Source organism: Bison bison, unplaced genomic scaffold, assembly GCF_000754665.1.
Source record: "Bison bison bison isolate TAMUID 2011002044 unplaced genomic scaffold, Bison_UMD1.0 scf7180017864348, whole genome shotgun sequence".
Lineage (NCBI taxonomy): Eukaryota > Metazoa > Chordata > Mammalia > Artiodactyla > Bovidae > Bison > Bison bison.
Genome location: NW_011494920.1, coordinates 611,961 through 623,633, shown reverse-complemented (window position 1 = coordinate 623,633; position 11,673 = coordinate 611,961). Strand labels below are relative to the sequence as shown.

Here is an 11,673-nt window from a genome sequence, read left to right as displayed (position 1 = left end):
CTATAAAACACTGGTGAAAGAAATCAAAGAGGACACTAATAGATGGAGAAATATACCATGTTCATGGATTGGAAGAATCAATATAGTGAAAATGAGTATACTACCCAAAGCAATTTATAGATTCAATGCAATCCCTATCAAGCTACCAACAGTATTCTTCACAGAGCTAGAACAAATAATTTCACAATTTGTATGGAAATACAAAAAACCTTGAATAGCCAAAGCGATCTTGAGAAAGAAGAATGGAACTGGAGGAATCAACCTACCTGACTTCAGGCTCTCCTTTACAATTTTTAAAATGACTGATCAGGATTAGGGATTGAGTCTTTGGTCAAAGTGTGTAGTAAAGTTTACAAAATCCGTGTATCTGAGTCCCACATACATGGCGCCCTTCCACAGATATGAATGCTAATGCATCCCACTGATGCTAATGCATTTGTCATAGGTTCTTGAAAGAATGTGGTACAATAAGTATGCGCCTTTCCTATTTATATATTAAAAAGATATCTAAATTTAAATAATCCAACAAGAAAATATTATCTTAATTTAAAATATAATTTTCTACCCCTATATTACCCCTCCCCCATTCCCTCTCACACTGGAAACTACTAATTTGTTTTCTGTGTCTGTGAGTTTGCTTCCTTTTTTTTTATTATTATATTCACTAGTTGGTTGTATTTTTTAGACTTAACATTCAAGTAATATCATACAGTATTTGTTTTCTTCTGTCTGGCATTTCACTTCGCAAAGTACCCTCCAAGTTCATCCGTGTTGTTTCAAATGGCAAAATTATATAAATATGTGTGTATATATATATGTTTATGATTTTCCACAGTGGCTGCACCAGTTTACATTCCTACAAACAGCGTATGAAGGTTCCCTTTTCTCCACGTCCTCTCCAACATTTGTTTGTGTTCTTTTTGATGACAGCCGTTCTGACTGGTATGAGGCAATCGGTCACTGTGGTTTTGATTTGCTTTTCCTTAATGATCAGTGATGCTTGGCATGGTTTCATGTGCCTGTTGGCACGTCTGCATCTCCTCTTTGGAAAGAGTGTGTATTCAGATCTCTGTCCATTTTTTAATTGGGTTGTTTGTGACGTTAAGTTGTATGAGCTCTTTATATATTTTGGATATTAACCCCTTATCAGTCATATCATTTGCAAATGTTTTCTCCCATTCGGTAAGCTGTCTTTTCAGCCTGTTGATGGTTTCCTTTAAGTTCAATTAGGTTCCATTTATTTTTGCTTTTGTTTCCAATATAGGGGTAGGGAATTAAGGGACACAAACTATTATGTATAAAATAAGCTACAAGGATATATAGTACCTCACAGGGAATATAATAGCCAATATTTTATAGTAACTATAGATGCAGTATAACCTTAAACATTGTGAATCGCTATGTCGTATGCCTGTAATTTATGTGATATTGTACATCAACTATAACTCAATAAAACATATAATTACCAAATTAATGGATTTGGTCTTATTGATAGTACTATAGCCTTTTACCCCCAGCAAGTATTCCTAGTTATATCCTTAGAAGCCAATGTGTATTTATCTACAAACTTATTGTAATATGTTCTAAAGATTCAAGATGCTCTCTGGATTTAATTTTTGCCAGATGACATTTAAACACTAGAGCTGAATTATAAATGAAGTTGCTTTGTTAAAAACAACAAAGAGTGAGTTTATGAACTTGTGAAGCTGGAAACCAAATCAGTATTCCAAACCAAACTCCATTGCTGCTATCTCATGAAATAGCATTGGGTAGATGTTTAAAGATTTTTATACATTTTAATTCAGGTGGTAACTTGAATAAAAACAACATTGATTTTTTTTTTCCTAATTCATTCTTGGTCATGAATAACATACTAAAAATCAAAATGACTTTAATTCTGTTTGAGTCTGTCTGTGTAACAGGGTATTAAACTTTTGGAGGCTTTCTTTCCCCATGCTAATTTTCATCATTTTGCTGTTCCTTTCGTTTGCCCTGGAACTTTAGCTTTTTAGAATTAATATTCATTCTTTTCACCATATATCCCAATCATTAAACATTTAAACTTTGATCAGGCAGAGAAGCAAGAAACTATGGATAATGATGAAGTTGGAACTTCCCTGAACAACCTGTTAGCTCATCTTGGAAGAAGAGTGTTGTGCCAAATGGTCTTAATGTGCTCATGAATAGTGTTGTAACAAAAGTGCGTAGAGAGATAAGCATAAAGGGCAGTTCTAATGGAAGGAATGATAGTAAGATACATCTTGGCTGAACATCCTAATGCTTTGTCAAGATGCTATCTGCTCTTGCTGCTAAATTAGGTACATATTAATTTAGCAGCTCCTATAGCTATGTGCTACTTTACAAAATGAATTAGAAGAGAAATAATATACCTCTCAGGATTTAGAAGTATCTCATATGACAGTAAAATGATTACATAGAGAATACCCATTTAACCCAGAGTTTATGATACATTAACTGTGTGGATAGATTCTGAAAATAAAAGTGGGAGAGGCGGGAAGGAAGTTCATACGAAGGTATCTGTAGGCTCTAACTACCTTGAGTTTTTAGCTTTATACTGAACTCGGAAGTAACTGAGACTTTTCCTGTTGCTGTTTCCTAAATGCAGAATTTCAGAGTGGGAATATCAGGACTTTAGCTGAGAATACGCCTATATTAAACCAGGAATCTTTGGCCGTGGCATTTGGGCACAGACATTGGGGAGATTTAAGGAACTGTGAAGATTGATCATGGAAATCAAAGAGGAAGGAGCATCAGAAGAAGGCCAGAACTTTCTGCCTACCCCCCAGGCGAATGACACTGGGGACTTTCAGTTCACAAGTGAGTATAAAATTAAATAACTTTGTTCCCACATTAAATAACTTTGTTCCTTTACACTATTATTTCAGTGTTCTAAGTCTATGATACGTCTCTCCTCTTTTATCCTGGGTGAGGTAGATGATAGTCTATGAAATGGTTCAATATCAAATAGAACCATTGTTCTTGAATGTGTATTAAGAACAGTATATAGTTTCTTTTTGTTAAGGATTTTGATCTTAATTTGAAGATCAATTGGAAAACTAAGACAGTACTCGAATTTTGAAAAAATCACTCTGGATGTTGATGGAGACCTAATTGTGGAGGCACAGAGAGGGTCCGAGACACCATTTAGGAGGCTGTTGTTGCACACTTTCTATTGAATATATTTCTACTCTCATGTGGAATTATTTTTTGAAACCTAGAAATTTTCTCTTTAAAACCAAAGACACTTCAGTTGAGAACATTAGGGCACAATGATTACACTAGCTGCTTAGCGGTTGCTGCCATACCTAAGTCACATCAATAGGGCAAGCAAGCTTGGCTATTTGGCCAGGCTTTGCATTTGAACATGAACGTTGCTTTTTGTGCTACTCCAGTAATTCAAATCATTGGAAGAATTATATGTTTCCTCTCATGCTTAACATTCTAGAGTTTGGGTTAGATTGTTTAGCATAAACTTTTTAAAAAATTTATTTATTTTAATTGAAGGCTAATTACTTTACAATATTGTAGTGGTTTTGCCATACATTGACATGAATCAGCCATGTGTTGTGTTTTATTCAAAAAATTCTTGTCCAGTTATTTAGCCCTGGTAAATATATGCCTAACCTCTCATATTTCATTTACATTATAAAAATAATCTTGAGAAAATGATACTGGTTGGATGAGTTTATTTGAGTAATTTGATTGTCAGAGCTTACAGCAGAATTGTTAATAGCCTTTAAAAAAATAACTACAGTATTTGAAATTAATAAAGACCTACCTAATAATTGTCAATCTAACCCCTCTTACAAAGTCTAAAATTGTTAAATGTCAGTAGGAAATAAAAGTAAACATAAATGCAAAAAATATGAACTCTGTATATAAAAAACAGATAGGTTTTATACAAAGAGATGGTTCTAACAGTTGTTGACTGAAAAGATAATACACAACATAAGAGTTATGAGTTATGTTTTATTGGGGCAAAATGAAAACTATAGCCCGGGAGACAGCATTTCAGATAGCTCTTAGGAACTGCTCCAAAGAAGCAGGGGGAAAGGTCAGTGTACATGTGACTTTGGTGAAAGAGGAGTACATGCAATCAAGCACATATTTCTGCAGAAGGTTTCTGCTATTCTCATGAAGGTCACTGCTAGTTATAAGGAGCAGATGTCACCATGAAGGATTTTAGTGCTTTTCTAGATATGAGGAGATGCAAGAATTGGGCTTATAAAATTGTCTCCTGAAAATATCTGTCTGAAAACCTGTTCTGCCATTTTGTTGTTGTTGTTTTCCGCAAATCACAGAGTGCCTCATTTATGATCTCCACCCTAAATTCCTTTCAGGGGATACTGAAGGTCAGCAGCTGCAGCAGCTCATGATTTAATCCTTGCAGAGGTGGATAGCAAGTGCCAGTCTGTAGTGGACACAGTATATTCATGACTAAATGCTAATACATATAAGTTTTATCTGATGAGTGCACCAATAAAGATAAACAAGGAGAAGATTTTTATAATACTCTTTTATTTCTTGGTCACCCATGAGTGGTGACAAATGACATCCCAGTCCTCAGTCACTCTTTATTTTTGTTGTTGTTGTGCTTACTTTTTGTAGTTTTATTTATTTGGTTTTATATTTTTTATAATCTCTATTTCTGTTTTTCTTTTTTATTGAAGTATAATTGACTTACCATATTATATTAGGTGAAGGTGTACAACATACTGATTCTTTATTTTTATAGATTATATTTCATTTGATGATACTGAAAAAAAAAAAAATGGCTATATCCCTAGTCAGCCACTCTTGTTTGGGAAGCTCTGAAACAGACTGTAGTCTTAACGAATCCATCTACCATTTTATTACTTGCCACAGCCTTACCTTTCTATCTCCTAACCATTAAATGTTCCCATTTCCTTACCTTTGTTCTCAAACTTACTTTCCCTCCCACTTCATCTTAAATCATTTAGCCATGTTAATAGATTTTTTTTAACTGCCAAAAAAGGAAAGAACATTTAATAGAATACTGATTTGAGCTATCAATAAATTGGCAGAATAACTACCGTCATCATGTCCTGAGTAACCTAACTAGAAATCGCTCTTTAATTATTTACTATTAGCACAAGGTCGAGGTGGTGTGAAAGAGAAATCTGCTTCAGAGAAGACTTGGATGAGGTCATCCTTTGTGAAGCTTCCATCTCTGTTGACATATATACAAAAGAAACAGAAACAGTTGAAAAATATGTTTTGCATTTTTCATGCCTTACGGAAACAATATTTCTGTTTTATAACCATGGAACTAAATAGAGCAATCAAATCTTTAGCCATATCTAGTTTTGCTATAAATATTACATCCTGCCCTGAGAATTGACTTGTTATATACGTCTGGATGATTAACTGAGTTTATTTGTTCTGCCAAATAACGTGTTTATACATTGTGGGCAGGGAGAGAGTTATATATGTTCACTTGATTTTGATGAGTTAAATATAGTCAATCTGAATTTGTGCCTATTATTCATAGGCATTCAGAAGACTCCAAATGAACCACAGTTGGAATTCATCCTTGGTAAGAAATTCTTATTTATTTATAGCTATAAATGTAATAAGCCTTTTGTACATATAGTTTACAACTTTAGGTATGTTACTGATATCATTGTTACTTATATCATAATATATTTTCTAACATTTCATGAATATTATTCTGTAAAAAAAAAAAAATCATTCTATAAGGTAAGTGTTATTTTCCCCAGTTTATAAGTGAAGAATCTGAGCTATGGAGCAGGTCAGCTTATGACCCAAGGATTGAGGACTTCACAGGTGATGGGTTTGTGTCTGTCAATCAGACACAATCAGACTGCTGGCCAGAAGTCCCTTGCCTAACACTCATTCTAATACAGTGACTGAAGTTTGTTGCAAATCATGTCTCAAAATCCATATGTCTAATTACTCACTCCTTGGGCTGTTAACTGGGCTCATGTAGAGTTTTCCTTTGTCCTTCTTTATGACATTTACAAGGTCTGTGCTCCCCTTTTGGTCTCACTTACTCAAAAATATTCCCTTGCTCTTCCATCTTGATATTGTGGAGAGATCCTTGACTTTGAGAATTTTATTTTAATTCAAAGCTTTAACTTGCTTAAGCAACCCTAAGAGTCTATCACATGTAGAAATTTGTAAATTTGTCAAAGGATGAATTAAAAATGTGCACCCCTACAACACTGTAAATCAACTACACTTCAATAAAAGCAATTTTTGCTTATGTAGCAGTGGTTTAAAAAAAAATGCATACTCTGAGGCTGGTCCACTACTTAGCTAGTGAGTAGGAACCGGAATTGGGTATGACTGCAAAGTGCTATTAGGGAATTAGTTGCAAAATGGCATTTAAAGGGGGTAAGAATATGGTTCCTATGAACTACTTAGAGAGACTTTTCTTCTTCTTTCATTGTCCTGAAGTACTTTGAAAGGTTTCTAATATTTTTACATTTATTTGTATGAAATTTCACCAGATGTATGTTAATATTCAAATCATTGAATATTAATACATATATATTTTATGAAGTTATGGGCAAGTTGAAACACATATTTCCACTATCTGTAGTAGTTTGTAGTGATTTGAAGTTCCAATTATTTTAGGAATATATATTTTTATTATATAATGAAATGTTTCAAATTTACATCCTTCACTCAAAATATTATAATTTGAAGCATAACTTATTGAGAAAACAATCATAATTTTTTTGGTTTTGTTTTCTTTCTCTTTCTAATAGGTTTTATTTTTTGAACAGTTTGCAGTTCACACCAAATTTGGACAGAAGATATAGAGGTTTCCTAGGTACTCCCCTGCCCCTACACATGTATCAGATCAGATCAGATCAGTCGCTCAGTCGTGTCTGACTCTTTGCGACCCCATGAATCACAGCACGTCAGGCCTCCCTGTCATCACCAACTCCCGGAGTTCAATGAGACTCACGTCCATCAAGTCAGTGGTGCCATCCAGCCATCTCATCCTCTGTCATCCCCTTCTCCTCCTGCCCCCAATGCCTCCCAGCATCAGAGTCTTTTCCAATGAGTCAACTCTTTGCATGAGGTGGCCAAAGTACTGGAGTTTCAGCTTTAGCATCATTCCTTCCAAAGAAATCCCAGGGCTGATCTCCTTCAGAATGGACTGGTTGGATCTCCTTGCAGTCCAAGGGACTCTCAAGAGTCTTCTCCAACACCACACTTCAAAAGCATCAATTCTTCGGCGCTCAGCCTTCTTCACAGTCCAACTCTCACATCCATACATGACCACAGGAAAAACCATAGCCTTGACTAGATGGACCTTTGTTGGCAAAGTAATGTCTCTGCTTTTGAATATGCCATCTAGGTTGGTCATAACTTTCCTTCCAAGGAGTAAGCGTCTTTTAATTTCATGGCTGCAGTCACCATCTGTAGTGATTTTGGAGCCCAGAAAAATAAAGCCTGACACTGTTTCCACTGTTTCCCCATCTATTTCCTCCCCCATTACCAACATCCCCCAGCCAGAATGGTACATTTGTACAGTTGATGAACTTACAGTGACAGATTATTGTTATCCTAAGTCAATAATTTGGGGCTTCTTGGGTGACTCAGTGGTAAAGAACCCTCCTGCCAATGCAAGAGACACAGGAGACCTGGGTTCCGTCCCTGGGTCAGGCAGATTCCCCAGAAAAGGAAATGGTAACTCATTCCAGTATTCTTGCCTGGAGAATCCCATGGACACAGGAGCCTCGTGGGCCACAGTCCATGGGGTCACAAAGAATCATACACGACTGAGTGACTGAGCAAGTCCATAATTTACATTAGGGTTCATCCTTGCGGTTACATATTATCTATGGGTTTGGACAATGTATAGACATGTGTTCATCATTATAGTATCATACTTAGTATCGTCACTGCCCTAAAAGTTCTCTGAGCTCTGCCTATTCATCCCTGTCTTTCTGGCAATGCCTGACAACCCCTGATAAAGATATACTTTATTTATTTATTTATTTGTCTAGAAAATTCTCAGATGTTGTCAAATAAAGAAAAAATCCACTTTTCAGAAAGGGAGCCAAGTATCAAAAAAGACCGTGGCATCTCCTGACTCACTAACTATAACTCTTGTTACTTGAGACTTTACTTACTCATCTTTTATTTTTAAGATAATATAGTCTTTTTTTTTAACCTTTCAGCAAGACTTCTGAAAAATGAAGATTTGTTAGACTCATTAAGAGTATTTCAAAACCCAAAGAAAGCTTTCTTGCTTGAATCCTGGAGAACAGGGGAAATCTAAATTAGGCAGAAGTAATTGGAGTAGAGGCTGTTAGTCAAGCATGGAGACAGAATGTGTGGACCACATACCTATCTTCTATTTCAATTAAAGTTACTTGTCTTTTTCAAAGACCTAACTATACTAACTGTTTTGAAAGTGCAGTCAAGTTTGGGAACAACACTATCATCACTTACATTTCTGGCTTGAATCATAGATTTAAGAGGTGAGCAGCTCTGAGAATTTGTTCATAATAATATTTCTCCCATTTTAAAAAAACAAGCTTTAATTTTCTTTTTTCATGTCTATTCAAAAAATACACTAGAATTCCTAACAACAGGTAATTTTATTTTGTCATATGGCAGGAAATCCTTGATGAGTAAACAAAAGAAAGTTATCTAGAATCTTCAGGGAATTGTGTTGTTGATCCTGGAATATGTATTTCTTAATCTGTTTGTTATACTTCTTAGCACTTAAAAGATTCTTAACTATACCATTTCTTGAGGATATTTTTTAAACTATTCTTTCAAAGACATCACAGCCAAACCCATTTAGGTTTTAGTGTATATTTTTGTCACCATTTTTTTCTTTAAGTTTTTTTTAATCTCACAAATTATTCAAGACTTCATCTATCATATAGTTAGCTTCATTTCATAATTAATAAGTTAAAGAGTAATATTTTCTTAAATATTTTTTCATTGTTTAAGAATATGCATATTTAATTAATGAGAAAGAAAACAAAGCATCTTACTACAAAAAATCTAGGAACAGAATGGAATAAAGGATGTAAGAGATATTTTTCCAACTAATTTTCTAACTAAAATTTTTTTTGGGGTAGATTTTCTTTTATTGAAGTAGAGTTGATTTACAACGTCATGTTAATTTCCACTGTACAGAAAAGTGATTCAGTTATACATATATATGTGTGTATATATATATATATACATTTTAATATATTCTTTTCCATTATAATTTATCTCAGGATATTGAATATCTCCCTGTGCTATACAGTAGGACTGTGTTGTTTATCCATCCAAATAATTTTTTTCTTACATTTGATTCTTGATTCTGTACCAAAGTATTCAAATAAATTGAGAGTTTCACTGGCTTCCTTTTTAAATTGGGAACAGCCACACTAATTTTGTAGGTGTCATATTATTTTGTATGAGTTACTTTCTATCAAGGATTTGTTTCTGTCTTGTCCATATGTCTATAAAATCATTATATCTTGTTGAAGTTCCTCTGCTACATTTTTATTCAAGTTAATCAGGTGGGAAATGTCTAGTCAATTGAGCAAGCTGATTGGTTAAAAATATCTTGATAGTAAAAGAGAAACATGTACTGATAAGATGAGGATCTCATGCCCATTGTCAACAGTATTTCTAGTGGTTGACTGCATTTAAATTGTGTAATTCACCTGGACACCTATAGCTCTGCTTCCACGTGTCTTTCATCGTTTAACTTGAGTATATAGGCACCCCTTTTATTTTCACGAAGAGAAAAATAAGTAAAAATCCAAGAGAACACAGACTTTGTTTACAGTTTAATAAAACTGTTTTATTTCAACAAAGCTGGCATTTAAGAAGAGGGATCATTTCTCACCATCAGATAATGTTTCTTTCTTGAAACCATTGTGGGAAATTATATATAGAATTGAGTCATTTGACAAAGACATGAAAGAAAAGAAATTCCCGTGAACTGTTTCTTAAGTTTAGTTCCCTGATTATGCTTATCACATTTATTGTCATGCCTCCATTTACTGCCTCCAAAGTCAATAGAATACTTAAAAGAATGTTTCCGTATTTTTATATGGACACCGCATATATCATGAATCCCAGGCAATATTCACTAATGCACGTTAATATATAGGTGAGAATGACATGTGTGTATGTGTATGTGATTCTTGTGTTTTTCATTTAACAGCATGAGGTCACGTTCTTGAAATAACTTACATACTGATGACTGATACCTAATGAAAGCCAAGCGAGCAGTCGCAGGGCACATTGAAACACACATTGTATACACGTCAACAGCCTTGGTGTCAGTTATGATAGGAACATGGGCACATGGTGGAGAGAGTGAAATCCCTAACAAATGCAAGTAATTCATTCATCTAAATCTTACTGGGAGCATAGAAAACGCAAAAAGTACTCTCAGAAAGTGTTAAGTCTTGGGTAGACAGAAACAAGGCAACTCTATAGACTGTGCCTGGGGGAGAAGGAGTTGGTTTGGAGAACAGAGGGCCTATTTGGAGCCTATCTTGGACATAGAGAGTCGAGGAAGGCCTCTGTGTATCCAAAGAGACTTAGGCAGGGTGTGGAGGCTGATTTGAAAAGTGTCCATACTGAACATAAGACCCAGGTGACTCTCCTAGCCTGAGGGGGCAGACTGTAGGAGATACTTATGCAGCAGGTAATAGGGTTGGAAGAATGAGAAGACTGGGGCTCGAGGGTAGTAACTCAGGTTGTTGGTTTGATCAGGCGTGAAACCAAATTGTGAGTTGAATTGGTCTTGAAGTGAAAGTGGAAATTGCAAATAGTGAAGGACTGTTTATTGGGCTACTAGAATGTCAGAGTCAGAATAGGACAATGGTAAGAGAGGGGCTGAGCCAGTGAGTTCCTGCTCCCAGGCTTCTTTTAGTCTCCCTCACCTGCACCTGGACTGAACCTCTGGACGATAGGATCAATCCTGGTGCCTGGGTGTTGCTGAGACTCTAGTGAGTAAGGGTTAGAGAGACGTGGAATTCAACGTCAAATGATTGTTCGATTCCTCACCTTTTCTGGAGCTGTTTTCTCTTTTAAGAATGATAAAATGATTTTTTTCCAGAGACTTCTTCCTCTTGAATTGAAAAATGCATCAGTTCCTTTCTACAGATTTTATTAGCACAGAAAATAAGACTAATTTGAGGTTCAAATTATTTAATAGATCCTTGCTTTATATCTCTGTTTTCTCTAAAGTCAATAAACCCATATTGATTTCTATAATTTTATTAGTAATATAGTGAGAACTATATCAGATGAAAATCAATCATAGACAATGCAGAATTATCTCTGCAATGTAGCCATATGTCATCATACATTTTCAGATAGCTAATCCTCTTTTTTTAAAAATATTTTTTATTTGGCTGCGCCAGATCTTAAAATAGTTGCAGCATTTGGGATCTAGTTCCCTGACTGGATCTTTCCTGGTGGCTCAGAGGTTAAAGCGTCTGCCTCCAATGCGGGAGACCCGGGTTCGATCCTTAGGTCGGGAAGATCCCCTGGAGAAGGAAATGGTAACCCACTCCAGTATTCTTGCCTGGAGAATCCTATGGATGGAGAAGCCTGGTAGGCCACAGTCCATGGGGTCGCAAAGAGTCAGAAATGACTGAGCAATTTCACTTACTCCCTGACTGG

The 11,673-nt window shown here is 35.4% G+C and overlaps 1 protein-coding gene across 1 annotated transcript in view; it reads left to right on the top strand.

Annotated features, from left to right (window-relative positions):
• INPP4B (inositol polyphosphate-4-phosphatase, type II, 105kDa) overlaps window positions 1–11,673 on the top strand; it is a 717,001-nt gene that overhangs the window by 281,837 nt on the left and 423,491 nt on the right. Inside the window, exons 3-4 of the mRNA XM_010854712.1 lie at window positions 2,627–2,838; window positions 5,534–5,578. Of these exons, the coding sequence (XP_010853014.1) occupies window positions 2,748–2,838; window positions 5,534–5,578 (136 nt within the window). The 5' untranslated portion in view covers window positions 2,627–2,747. The remainder of the gene's footprint in view (window positions 1–2,626; window positions 2,839–5,533; window positions 5,579–11,673) is intronic.